The sequence below is a fragment of the Babylonia areolata genome, chromosome 29 (genome assembly GCF_041734735.1).
Source record: "Babylonia areolata isolate BAREFJ2019XMU chromosome 29, ASM4173473v1, whole genome shotgun sequence".
NCBI lineage: Eukaryota > Metazoa > Mollusca > Gastropoda > Neogastropoda > Buccinidae > Babylonia > Babylonia areolata.
In genome coordinates, this window is record NC_134904.1 from 37,678,195 (window position 1) to 37,691,647 (window position 13,453).

Consider the following 13,453-nt stretch of genomic DNA (forward strand, 5'->3'; position numbering starts at 1 on the left):
AAGCCCACAGCTCAATGTGATCAAAAGGATTTTCTGCTGGCGACATTATCAATGTTATCATTTATATTCTCTCCTTCTGCTGGTAATGTTATCAGTGTATCATTCATATCTTCTCCATCTATGGGCAATATTATCAGTGTCAGCATTCACATCCTCCACCATGAACTGAATATATCTCCAGTAGCTGCATGCATTCATGAGATCACTATTAGATATAGATATATAAACAGATGGAGCATGACACTGTTTTTACCGGACAAGGGATCACATATGAGGATCTGGTCTCTGGATCTTTGGAATGTCAACGCCTGGAATTTTACTCCCATCCTTTAATTAAACTCAAGGTCTTCTCAAGAGAGTCTGGTGATGTTCTTTACATCCTGAAAACGATCCACAGATGACAACACAACAACCTAAACAACCCCGATTTCTGTCTGCACCACTTTCTCAGAGATCTTTATCATTGGCAGGATACCTTAAACTGAAGGTCTCCTTAGGGAGTCTGGTTATATTCTTTACATCCCCAAAACGTTCCCAAGATTACGCAACAACCCATCAACCCAAATCTGTCACCATGCTTTCTCAGACAACATCATTGGCAGGATATCAGCATGCCAGAGATCTTACCCCAGGGTCTGTTCACCAGAGATCGGAGGACGTTAAGACAAGAGGATGTTATGACAGAAGGATTTTATGTTATGACAGGAGGAAGTTATGGCACCATCACCTCACTGGATCTGATCCTGACTGATCCATTTCTTCATGATCTCCCTGTAGCCGTCCTCACAAGAGGACGTCATGAAAGGAGGACGTTAAGACAGAAGGACGTTAGACTAGAAAGACGCTGTAATGCCCTCTATCACATCACTGGATCTGATCCAGACTGATCCGTTTCTTCATGATGTTCCCATAGCAGTCCTCAGCCAGCACCACCACCACAGTGCAGTTCTCGGGGATGTCCTTCATGCGGGATCGTTTCAGCATGAACTGCGTGGGGGGCGTGTCCGTGAGGAACTCCCAGTGGTGGAAGACCATCCCTTCCGCATCGTTGCGCAGTTCTATCATGCGCAGGCCGCTGTCTGTCTTGATGGTCAGTCTGCAATGGGAATTCATTTACAGCTTAAGTCATCTGTGTGAAGGACTTTGACTCTCAAACTAGGAGGCATGACTGCACTGGCTCTTAGTGCTGCAGTCCTGAGGGCTAGTTGGCCTTTGGGAACCATCCCACTATGACATACTTTAGATAAACCAATACTGTAATTTGACAGTGCTTGGATGCACTTGGATTTAACGTCAACACCAACCTACACTGATATGGGTAAGGGAGATAACTTTCTCAGCTTGCCTGTGTCTGTCCTTGATTTTTTTTTCTCTCGCAGCCTTGTACTGAGACCCGACTGTCACACAATCCAAAGCCTTGAAGATAATTTGATCAACATTAAATTGGCTGCTTACACTAGCAGAACATAAACCACAAATGAAGGCAGGATAGTCTTAAAGGCAGTTTGTTCAGCCTAGCTCTTAAAAAAAAAAGAGGAAAAAAATATAGTCTGGCATGTTCCCTGTACTTTTTGACTCACTTGTGTAAACAAAGTGAGTCTATGTTTTAACCCGGTGTTTGGTTGTCTGTGTGTGTTTTGTGTGTCCGTGGTAAACTTTAACATTGCCATTTTCTCTGGAAATACTGTCTGGCAATACCAAATTCGGCAAACATAGTAAGAAAAATAACCTTCACAGTCATAGCAGTAACAGGTTGTAAGTCCAATAAGGTTGTAAGTTGTAAGCCGAATTAAGCTGGTTTTTTTCCTGAATCATTAACGGTTTATTTATTTAGTTTTTTTTTCCAAATCCAAAAATTCTAAATAACGCTTCCCACTAATTTAGGCCTACTAGCAGACATGACTTCGTTGTTCTTGTTCACAATTAAAAGGAAAAAATACAAATTCTGGACAGAACACATGCAGTAATACTAACTACACCAACAACATGTTTACTGCATATAAATATTCTAAAGTGGACACTGAATTAACTAGAATGAACATTAAAAAAAAATTAAAAAAATGAATCGGTCGTTTCTTTCAGCTCATTGTAGGCCTCGATTGGTTCGTGCAGATCTAGAGATCTATCATGTGTTGCTTTGTGCTTGAAGGGATATAAGCAAAGTCTCCTTTACAAGCCAAAATAAAAGAATAATTGAGATATAATGAAACACACAAAAAACATGATTTAAACAGCATTATTACATCCACTACAATCACATCTATTTATGCCACGAAGAAGAAAATGCCAACATTGCTTTTAGTATCAACTTTAGTCAAATAACATTCAGATAAGCTGCAGCAGTCAGTGGGGATTAGTCTGCTTGCTTCGGAACTGAACATGCATGGTTTGATCCTGCTCGCATACCTTTTTTTGTTTTTTTTTCTTTTTTTCTCCCTTATTTTATGTATCATATTCAACATTGATGTTTTTGACTTTTTGCATTCATTATCAGTTGTTTCGCTTGTCAGTTTAACGACTTCTCTTTTACGAAGTCCTTTAATTAATTTCCTGTAACTGTATTTAGAGGTTTTTTTTGTTTTTTGTTGTTGTTTTTTCCTTCCAAATTTCACCCACATTTTTACCCTCATTTGCCCAGTTTCTCCCAACCCTCCATTCATCCACATCTCCCACCCCTTCTAACTGATAATACTCAGATGTATTCATAAATACTTTAACAAAATGTCTTCAATCACCGATATGTGTGACGGGACATGAAACAAAATTCCTCCTCCTCATATTTAATACATAGCACTTTTCAACGATTTTTCAAATCTCTTTTTTTTTTTTTCTCCTCATGATTCCTTTACTGGATAAAGTACGAAGCACAAATGAGTCTTGAAGGCTTTGCCTCTTGTTCCATCCATTGGTTAGCATGTTGAGCTAAGATATGCACAGCTTCACAAACACATGCGTACCAACAGAGTGGACCAAGTACAAATCATATACATGAGGTATGTGATCAGTTGTGAGCAGACTGACTGATTCTTTTTGTTTGTTTGTTTGGGTTTTTTTTGTTTTTTTTTTTGGTTGCCTATGAATGATTGTCTGTAACCAACAGCCTGAAACTCCAAAGGAACGCATCAAACGCAAACACACAAACAAACCACAGAAAGAGACCTGAGACCAAACACAAAACAGCTACAGAGAAAAAAAAAATGCAAGCCTTGATGGAACAGTACAAAGACCCACAATAATGTATTATGCATCCAATGAATACAAAAGAGGGGTAAATCACTGCAGGAACATAACCCATGCATGAATCTACAAGCAGAACACAACCGAACAACAAGCCACAAATCACCATCATCAAACAGCCCACCTACCCTTCCATGATGGGGTTCTTCCGAGGGTCACTGGGACAAGGGGGGTTGAACCACCTGCACAGAGCAACAAGAAAATAGAGGGGAACACAAGTTCAGGCTGTCCCTTATCTCCACCATTGCTGCTACTATCCTGCAGGAAAAAGAGGAGAGGGAGATTGGGGGTGGAGTGGGAGGGGATGGTGTGGGAGGCTACAGTTGTGGGGACAATGCATTAACTCTCTCCATACAAACGGCGAAAGAGACGACGTTAACAGCGTTTCACCCCAATTACCATCATCAAAATATTGCAAGCGGAAGGCTCTTATACTGAAGAGGTGAATGTTGACAAAGAATACCACAATTCTGACGACGGAAGCTAAAGGTTGGGTCATTTCAGACACCCACTGGACATCCGAGAGGTCTGTGAGAGGGATGGAGAGAAGGGAGTGAGGGAGAGAGTTCATTCAAATAGAAAGAATAAAAAAACAAAAAAAACGAGGAACAGAAATGAAAATATGAGAGAGAGAGAGAGAGAGAGAGACAGAGACAGAGACAGAGAGAGCGAATGAACGAAAATGTTTTAATGAACTTTGGCTATGGACCACAATTCAAAACCAGGGGTCTGGGGGCTGGCACGGGAAGGGGTATTATAACACTTGAATGGATCACACAATATCAAAATGTTCATGGACTTGACATTAATACTACTTAATAAGTTAATTAGGTCTGAGCATATGATTTCTCCTTTTGATCGCATGGAAAATAAATTTTGATTCTTTGCAATTTCTCTGCTTGTTGTTTGATTGAAGATGTGTAATCAGAGACATATTTAAACAGTCTTGAAGAAATTTTGTCCATAAATCAATACATACAGAACAAACAAACAACAAATGGTATTCATCTTCTAGTTCACCTTGGCAAAAAAGGACAATGCTTTAAAACATTATTTTCAGTGTACTCTATTAACATTATTATTTAAGGGAAGCACATTGGATCTGGCATGAGACAACACCACTCTGAAACAATAGAGAGAGGAAAGAATAAGAAAAAGAAACAGAGAGAGAGACAGCAAGAGAGAGCAGAGACGGTACAAACAGATAAACACACAGAGAGACAGAAAAATTACATTTTCGCAGCACTTTCTCTTGAAACCAGTATTCACAAAACACCAGCCTTTGTGTTGTAGTGGTAAGTGTCATAGGCTGATAATTGGGAGAACACTCTTGCAAGACAAAGGTTTGCTTGAGGTTTCCCAATGATCACGATGTAAATCACTCTCTCTGTGTCTCTCTGCTCCTAACTACTAGAGTCCTGACAACTGAAAAGAAATTGCCTTGGTCTGTCTCTTTCTCTCTTGAGGGCTGAATGTAAAAAAAAAAAGAAAAAAAAAAAAAGAAAAAAAGAAGAAAAGAAAAAAAAGAAGGAATTATGCTTACTCCACTACTAGTGAAATAAAATAAAATGTTTCGTTTCCTTTCCACCTACCTGTGGAAGCCCAGCAGAACAGCTTGACTTTGTCTGTCTCTTTCTCTCTTTGAGGGCTGAGTGCAAAAACCCCCCCCCCAAAAAAAAAAAACGTAGTTGTGTTTAACTCTACCACGCTAGTGAATTAAAAGGAAATTTTCTTCCTAAAATTACGTTTAAGTAACATACTTACCGTGACCCACTAATGCAGACTCCGGCAGGGGTCTGATTCCTGTCCTGTGCAAACTACTATCCACCTATGCAGAGAAAACGAAAGTAGCTACGACCGATAACCTCCCGTAGTAGGTTACCTCCCCACTGCATCCCTGACTAGCGCCCTCTTTTTCCGGCAGCCATCTTGACTCCTGTTCCTGTGCTCTGCATACAGCTAAGTTGGTTTTTTTTCTCGTAATTTCTGCCTATCTATCAATTCTTTGTCAGTGTCTTTTTGTGTCCGATCATGATTAACAACAGGCCACAAGATTACTTGGCTCAATTGGGTGATCAAGCTAAGATTAAGCCACGATCACAATCGACTGGTGGACACTCTGGGCCCTCCACCTCTGGCCCTGTCTCCAAGTCGAACCCTCCACTTCCTCCGCTCCCACTGGTAGACTCCATTCCTCCACCATCTCCTCCGCCTACTCCGGCGGCTTCTCAAGGTTCGAGGTATGATTCCCAGGTCAGTGGTATTGTTTCTCATCAGACAATCGATTCGCAAAAAATGTTTGTTTTCCTTTCCACCTATGTGTGGAAGCGCAGCTGATTGGTTTGACTTTGTCTCGTCTCTCTCTCTTTGAGGGCCAAGTAAAAAAAACAACAAAAAAACCCAAAAATGTAGTTGTGCTTAACTCCACTACCCTGGTTAAATAAAACAAAATTGTTTCATTTTCTTTCTACGTACCTGTGGAAGCACAGCAGAATGGTTTGACTTTGCCTTGTCTCTCTCTCTCTCTTTGAGGGCCAAGTAAAAAAACAACAAAAAAACCCAAACAAACAAGCAAACAAAAAAACGTAGCAGTTCTTAATTCCACTACCCCGGTTAAATAAAAAAAAATTGTTTCATTTCCTTTCTACGTACCTGTGGAAGTGCAGCAGAATGGTTTAATTTTGTCTTGTCTCTCTCTCTTTGAGGGCCAAGTAAAAAAAAAAAAGAAGAAAAAGTAGCTGTGCTTAACTCCACTTCCCCGGTTAAATAAAAAAAAAAAAGTGTTTCGTTTCCTTTCTACCTACCTGTGGAAGCGCAGCAGGACGGCTGAGCACCGCGACCAGTGGGCCCCGGCGTCACAGAACTGGATGTTTGGGAGGATCTGGGCAGGCGTGACGTCCTCGGGGGAGTTGGGGAGGGTGGAGGGGGTGGAGTCTGTGGGGGAGATACTGGAGGCTGAGCTGTGAGTGGAGATAGAACTTGGACGTCGCTCTACACACACACACACACACACACACACACACACACACACACACAACATCAACAAGGCAGTGATCACCATACAATTCAGAACAATTTTAATTAGAGTATTAACAGTTAACTAACCCTTGATGAAACTTGGTTGTTACTCTGCATACTCTCTCGCTCTCTCTCTCACTCACACACACACACACACACACACAATGGCAGTGACCACAAAAAAAAATCAGAAATGAAGGAGTATTTAACCCTTGATTGAACTTTGTCGTCACTCTGCATACTCACACGCACACACACACACACGTATAAAAGGCAGTGATTACCATACAAATCAGAAATGCGAGTACTCAACTCTTTCACTGCCGAAGCATTCTGCTGCATTTTGTGCGGCGAAAAAAATCCCAGTACATCCCAGATGTATGTATATGCGCCCATGGCCAAATGCATTAAACATTCATTCACATGCTCTCTGACCACTCAGCACTGACCTTTGGCGATGCTGCCGACCAGAGACCCATCGGAACCGACGGTTAACTCAGTGACCACCTCTCCCTGAGTGTCCTGGGAGATGGTGCGATGGGTCTCGCTGCCATCGTAGTTTTTGACGGAGAAGGTCAAGGAAGGGGATTTGACTGGCTTGAAGGCATTCTCCACCTTGACCACCAGAGGGGGAGGGGCGACGTACACCTGTTCTGTGCTGCTGGACCGGGATACTGCCCCGTGGAATACCTGCTCACAGGTACATGAATGACAAATGCTTCAGTTCACTTCAGGCACAGGACATCACCAGTTCTGTTGTTTTCAAACCTTTCCACTCTCTGAGTTCTGTCACAGCTATCCTTCTTTTACTTAAGTTTTTACGGACTGTTCTAAATCAAAAGAAGACTGCTACAATCTGCCTGCCCACTGCAAGCTCCCCCATCTTCCTTACTAAAGTTCCGTTTACACAGCTAAACTCACTGCCATAGTTCTCGCTTTGAAACTGGTTATGAATCTCGTTTCAAAAAGATTCTCATCTTCTCTGATTCATTATATACTCCTTAGGCCAGCACTGGCTGAAACATTGACCAACCTGTGCTGGCTCAACTCCATGAACTGTACACAACTCTTAAAAGCAAAGGTTATGACATTTTTCTGTTCTGGATTCCAAGTTCATGTCAGCATTTTAGGCAACAAAGTCACTGACCAATTTGCCAAATATGCCATAAATCAGGACCTGTCTTTCACTACAATACCGTTAACAGACCTGAAATTCTTTATTTTACTTGTTGCTGCAACAACAGAAATGTGCAAGGCTGGGTTAGGTTGCAAAGGCGATCTTAGCAGTGCTAAGCTGGCTTAGCATTAAGAATCTAAGACTACAAAATTAATGTAGATTAAGGGAAAAAATATCAATGCTAGGCAAACTTTCATCTGCTATGACTGCTTATGCAATCCAGCCCTGGGGGCACCTGTTCCAATAATACATGTAACAACAGCATTGCTTTTCTGCATTCATGTCCCAGCTTTCATGATCATTCATTTCTGCGAGTGGGCTCTCCCATGCATGACCTTTTTCCTGTCCTAGGCATTTAGGCTTCTGCAGAATGTGCTTGTTGGAGTGGTTCATGTTTTCATAATCAGCTGAATGCTGACACATTACTCAGCTCTTTGGCATGTATAATTTATCTCCTGTTTGCATATGTACACGGAAGGAAATAAAGGCACAAGCTGGTCGGCAAATGTTCACCTAAGACCTGGGAGACTGGGGAAATCTCCATCATTACTCATTTTGTGTTGCCATGATTCGAACCAGGACCTCACAGACCTGCAGTACAAAGGTCCAATGCTTTAAACACTCAACCATTCTGGCTGTATGTGCCAATATATAAATATATCAAGTTGCTGAAGTAAAACAACAACAACTGTGGTCTTAAATGTTTGTGGTAATACCTGCTTTTTCAAAAGTCTGATCACTGATATCTGTACAGCTTTGCTGATCGTGTAGGAGCCTGTATTCCACTGTCCCATCGTGATCAGCAAAGGTCTTGTGAAATAAAACTGACCACTGTAGTATATTGTATGCAATGGTCTTATGAAATAAAACTGACCATTGTAGTATATTGTATGCATTGGTCTTATGAAATAAAACTGACCGTTGTAGTATATTGCATGCATTGTATATTGCATGCATTGGTCTTATGAAATAAAACTGACCGTTGTAGTATATTGTATGCATTGGTCTTATGAAATAAAACTGACCATTGCAGTATATTGCATGCATTATCTTGTACTGCATCAACCTTTTGTCACGAATAATTTCCCCCAGGGAGTTTGTTACTACGGTGCGAGTGTCACACACCCTTTTTTTTTTTTTTCTTATTTAGATTCAGTTCACATGTACAAAGTGGAAAGCAATCACATTCACTTGGCTTATTTTCATCATCTTTTTTTTTTTTAAGAAAAAAAAAGTGATAAAAATGATAAAACATTTGGGGAAATGTGGGTGGGTACTTTTTTTTTTCTGACTCCAAGTACACTTGTTTTCCTATCAAAGTGGTTTTTTCTACTCAAGGTCTAGTGGAGGGGGAAGAAAGTAACTGGTAAGCGTGGGATTCAGACCTGACTGCTCAGATTCTTTCTCTTCCACTGTGATTCCACATACAGCCTGACAACTAACAGGCAGGCCATGTAAGCAACTGTTGTTGTCAGAAGGGGTTCTTGTTGGTGCTGTCCTGAATACGTCAAAACTAGAAAAGTGGGCACACTACTGAGTTTCAGTTTTCAGTTTCAGTAGCTCAAGGACACGTAACTGCGTTCGGACAAATCCATATATGCTACACCACAACTGCCAAGCAGATGCCTGACCAGCAGCGTAACCCAACGCGCTTTGTCAGGCCTTGAGAAAAAAATAAAATAAATTAATTAGTTAAATAAATAAATAAATAATAAATAACTAATAATACTATAATTAAAAATAAATAAATAAATAAATAATAATAATAATAAAGAAAAAAAAAAAAAAAAAAAAGACAAAAAGACAACACTACTGAACGCCAGTGAAGTGACTCAGCAGCAGTGCAGGGGGAGTGGTCCTATGGTGCATGGCCTTCCAGCGACCTAATAACGATAACTCCATATCAGCCACTAGCACAAGGACTGTGGCAGATGAACCGGAGTGAGGCTGTGTATGTGGGAGGAGTCAGGACGAGCTTTGCGGGGACTAAGCAACTGAACTGACAAGAAAAAAAAAGGTGTGTTATGGAAAGAGAAAAATACCACACATGAGCCTTGCTCTCTGAAACAAAAGTACAGTAAAAGGGCAGGTACAGAGCAGGTCTTTCAAGTCAATGAGCAATTTGTATCTTGAGTGTATGTGCAAGTTCCAGTCCTCGAGTGCAGATGTGGAAAAAAAGATTTGCATCTTTTTTTCCAGTACTGTATCTTCTTTTTTCTTCCAATCATTCTATTGTTTATCTCCAAATTTTTGTCTGACCTTTTGCGAAAGATTTTTTTTCCTTGATAACATTTCTATGTTTGTTGGCAATAACTGAAATATTATACAATCTAACATGCATATATGCCCATTCTTCTATACAAAATGATATACATCTGTATATATATTATATCTTTCTAACCTTGTTTTGTCTGGTCTGGTCTAATCTTTACTTAAACCAAGAAAGCAAACAAGAAACCAAACATTCTTATAATTCAATCTTTTTTAATCTATCTTTTAAAGCAGATGTGGTGTAGCTTATATAGATCAGTCTGCATGCTTTGGCATCTCCTTGAAACAGAATTTCTTAGTCAGTGAAATCAATCAGTCAGTTGGAAAGGCCAATCTATAAAATCCAACAAAAAAAATCAACCAACCAACCAATTGAGTAAATAACCAAACTCTGAAAAAAAGGTAAAAAAAACCCCCAAAACAAACAAACAAACAAACAACAACAACAAAACAAAAAAACCAACAACAAAAAACAACAACAAAAATAAACATAATTAACAGAAAAACAAAAAAACAACAACAACCAAAAAAACCCAAACCCGAAAAACAAACTGACCGATTTGTAAGGAACTGCGTAACACATGCCCTTAAAACTCAATCAAAATCAATCACCATTCAAAAACAACAAAACAAAACAGACCCATTTGTAATGACTGCTGAAACACATGTCCTTAAAAACCAACTAAAATCCAATCACCACTCAAAAAAAAACAAAAGACCTGTTTGTAAGGACAGCTGTAACACTCAACCTTAAAACCCAACAAATATCAATCACCACTAAAAAACAAAACACAAACAAAACAAACCAAACACACAAAACACACCCATTTGTAAGGACTGCCATAATACATGTCCTTGTTAACACTTGTCCTTAAAACCCCCAAAAACATCAATCACCACTTAAAAACAAAAACCAAAACCCAAAATAGACCCTTTTGCAAGGACTGCCGAAACAAATGTCCTTAAAAACCAACAAAAAACCAATCACCACTCAAAACCAAAACAACAGACCAGTTTGGAAGGACAGCCGTAACACTCATCCTTAAAAACCAACAAAAAACAACAACAAAAACAACCACAACTCAAAAACAAAACAAAAAAACACACCCGTTTATAAGGACAGCCATAACACTCGACCTTAAAACCCCAACAACCAACCAATCACCACTCAAAAACAATACAAAACAGATCCATTTGCAAGGACAACCATAACACACGTCCTTAAAAAACAACAACAAAAAAACAATCACCACTCAAAAACAAAACAAAACAGATCTGTTTGAAAGGACAACCATAATACCCGTCCTTAAACCCAACAAGCATCAACCCAACAAACATCAATCACCACTCAGAAACAAAACAAAAAACAAAACTCACCTGTTTGTAAAGACTGCCATTACACTCTTCCTAATAACCCAACAAAAAAAACACAAAAAATAATCACCACTCAAAAAAAAAAAAGAAAAAAAAGAGAAAAAAAAAGAGACCCATTTGTAAGGACAGCCATAACACTCGACTTTAAAACCCTAACAAACAACCAGTCACCACTCAAAAACAATACAAAACAGACCCATTTGTAAGGACAGTGGTAACACATGTCCTTAAAAACAAAAACAAAAAAATCACCACTCAAAAACAAAACAACAAAACACACCTGTTAAAAGGACAGCCATGACACTCATCCTTAAAACCCCAACAAACAACCAGTCACCACTCAAAAACAATACAAAACAGACCCATTTGTAAAGACAGTGGTAACACATGTCCTAACAAACCAACAAAAAAACAATCACCACTCAAAAACAAAACAAAACAACAGACCCACTTGTAAGGACAGCCATAACGCTCATCCTTAAAAAACCAAAACAAATACCAATCACTACTCAGAAAACAAAAACACAACAACCAAAAAAAAAACACAAACCAAAACACACCCGTTTGTAAGGACTGCCGTAACACACGTCCTTGTAGCGCTTCTGCTGGAAGTCCACCACACCCGCTCCCCCTCCTCCACCACCACCACCACCACCCGGGACAGCCACGCCCCCTGCCGCCGCCGCCCCTCCTCCTCCTCCACCCACTCCACCTCCCCCCTCGTTGTCCAGACTGCTGATGGAGGAGGTGCGCGACACGTTGCTGCTGCTGCTGCAGGAGGAGTAGCGCTGCCGCTCCACGCTTCCCGCCCGGCTGCCCCGCGACCGCTGGACCGTGAACACCTTGTGCAGGTCGTCGAACCCCCGGGCCATGATGCCCGTGGCCGTGTGGGCCAGGTCGAAGGTGTGGCCCAGTTCGTGCAGCGAGGCGCCCAAACCCGTCACGTAGTTGGCCCAGTAGTACTCCCTGTGGGAAAGAAAAAAACAACAACAAAGGTTTAGGGTTTGCATGGTGAGAGAGTTTAAGACATGGTAGTAGTACTAGTTGCGTAATGTCAGGGTCACATGGTGAGAGAGTTGTTAGACTTGGCAGCATAATGTTAGGGTCACATGGTGACAGAGTTGTTAGACTTGGTAGTAGTAGCACAGAGAGAGTTGCATTAGACCTAGTAGCAGTACTAGTAGTGCAACGCTAGGATCACAATGTGGGAGAGTTGTTAGACTTGGTAGTAGTACCAGTAGTGTAATGTTAGGCTCACAAAGTGAGGGAGTTGTTAGAGTTGGTAGTAGTAACACAACGTTTGGATCACATGGTGAAAGAGCTGTCAGACTTGGTAGTAGTACTAGTAGCATAACCTTTGGATCAGAAGGTGAGAGAGTTGTCAGACTTGGCAGTAGTACTTGTAGCATAACGTTAGGGTCACAAGGTGAGAGAGTTTGTTAGACTTGGTAGTGGTAGCATAACGTTAGAGTCACAAGATGAGAGAGTTGTTACAGTTGTATTAGACTTTGTAGTGGTAGCATAAAGTTAGGGTCACATTGTGAGAGAGTTGTTAGACTTGGGAGCAGTATTAGTAGCATAACGTTAGGGTCAAATGGTGAGAGAGTTGTTAGACTAAGTAGCAGTAGCATAACGTAAGGCTCACAAGCTGAGAGAGTTGTGTCAGACTTTGTCGAATTAGCATAACGTTATGGTCACGTTAAGGTCACGAGGTGAGAGGAATGTTAGACTTGGTAGTCATAGTATTCCTTAAGTGCTACTACTTCTGTCACGTAGTTGGCCCAGTAGTACACCCTGTGGAAAAAAAAGAAGTTAAGGGCTGCAAGGTGATCAAGTTGTTAGACTTGGTAGCAGTAGTAGTATTCCTTAACTCTCTCCATACGAACGGCGAAAGAGACGACGTTAACAGCGTTTCTCCCCATTTACCACCATCAAAATATTACAGGCGGAAGGCTCTTACACTGAAGAGATGAATGTTGACGAAGGATACCACAATTCTGACGACGGAAGCTAAAGGTTGGATCATTGAGACACCCACTGGACATCCGAGGGGTCTGTGTAGAGGAGAAGAGAGGACTGGCCGTACTGAGTGAGTTAAGTGCTACTACTCTGGTCACGTTGTTGGCCCAGTAGTACTCCCTGTGAAAAGGTTACGGTAACATGGTGAGAGAGTTGTTAGACCTGGTAGTAGTAGTAGCAGTAGTAGTAGAAGTAGCAGTAGTAGTCCTTAAGTGCTACTACTCCTATCACGTAGCTGGCCCAGTGGAAAGAAAGAAAAGGTTTAGGGTCACACGGTGACAGAGTTTATGTTTATGTTTATTGTTACTTAATAGCTTATACTAGACCGGCCGACTGCACAGTGCCATATCAGGACTG

The 13,453-nt window shown here is 40.9% G+C and overlaps 1 protein-coding gene across 1 annotated transcript in view; it reads right to left on the reverse strand.

Moving 5' to 3' along the window:
• Positions 1 to 864: 864 nt before the first annotated feature.
• Positions 865 to 13,453, reverse strand: part of LOC143274664 (uncharacterized) — a 38,439-nt gene continuing 25,850 nt past the window's right edge. The window contains exons 5-10 of the mRNA XM_076578536.1: positions 11,790 to 12,043; positions 11,634 to 11,702; positions 6,705 to 6,929; positions 6,042 to 6,228; positions 3,366 to 3,419; positions 865 to 1,096 (exon numbers count right to left, since the gene is read on the reverse strand). Of these exons, the coding sequence (XP_076434651.1) occupies positions 865 to 1,096; positions 3,366 to 3,419; positions 6,042 to 6,228; positions 6,705 to 6,929; positions 11,634 to 11,702; positions 11,790 to 12,043 (1,021 nt within the window). The remainder of the gene's footprint in view (positions 1,097 to 3,365; positions 3,420 to 6,041; positions 6,229 to 6,704; positions 6,930 to 11,633; positions 11,703 to 11,789; positions 12,044 to 13,453) is intronic.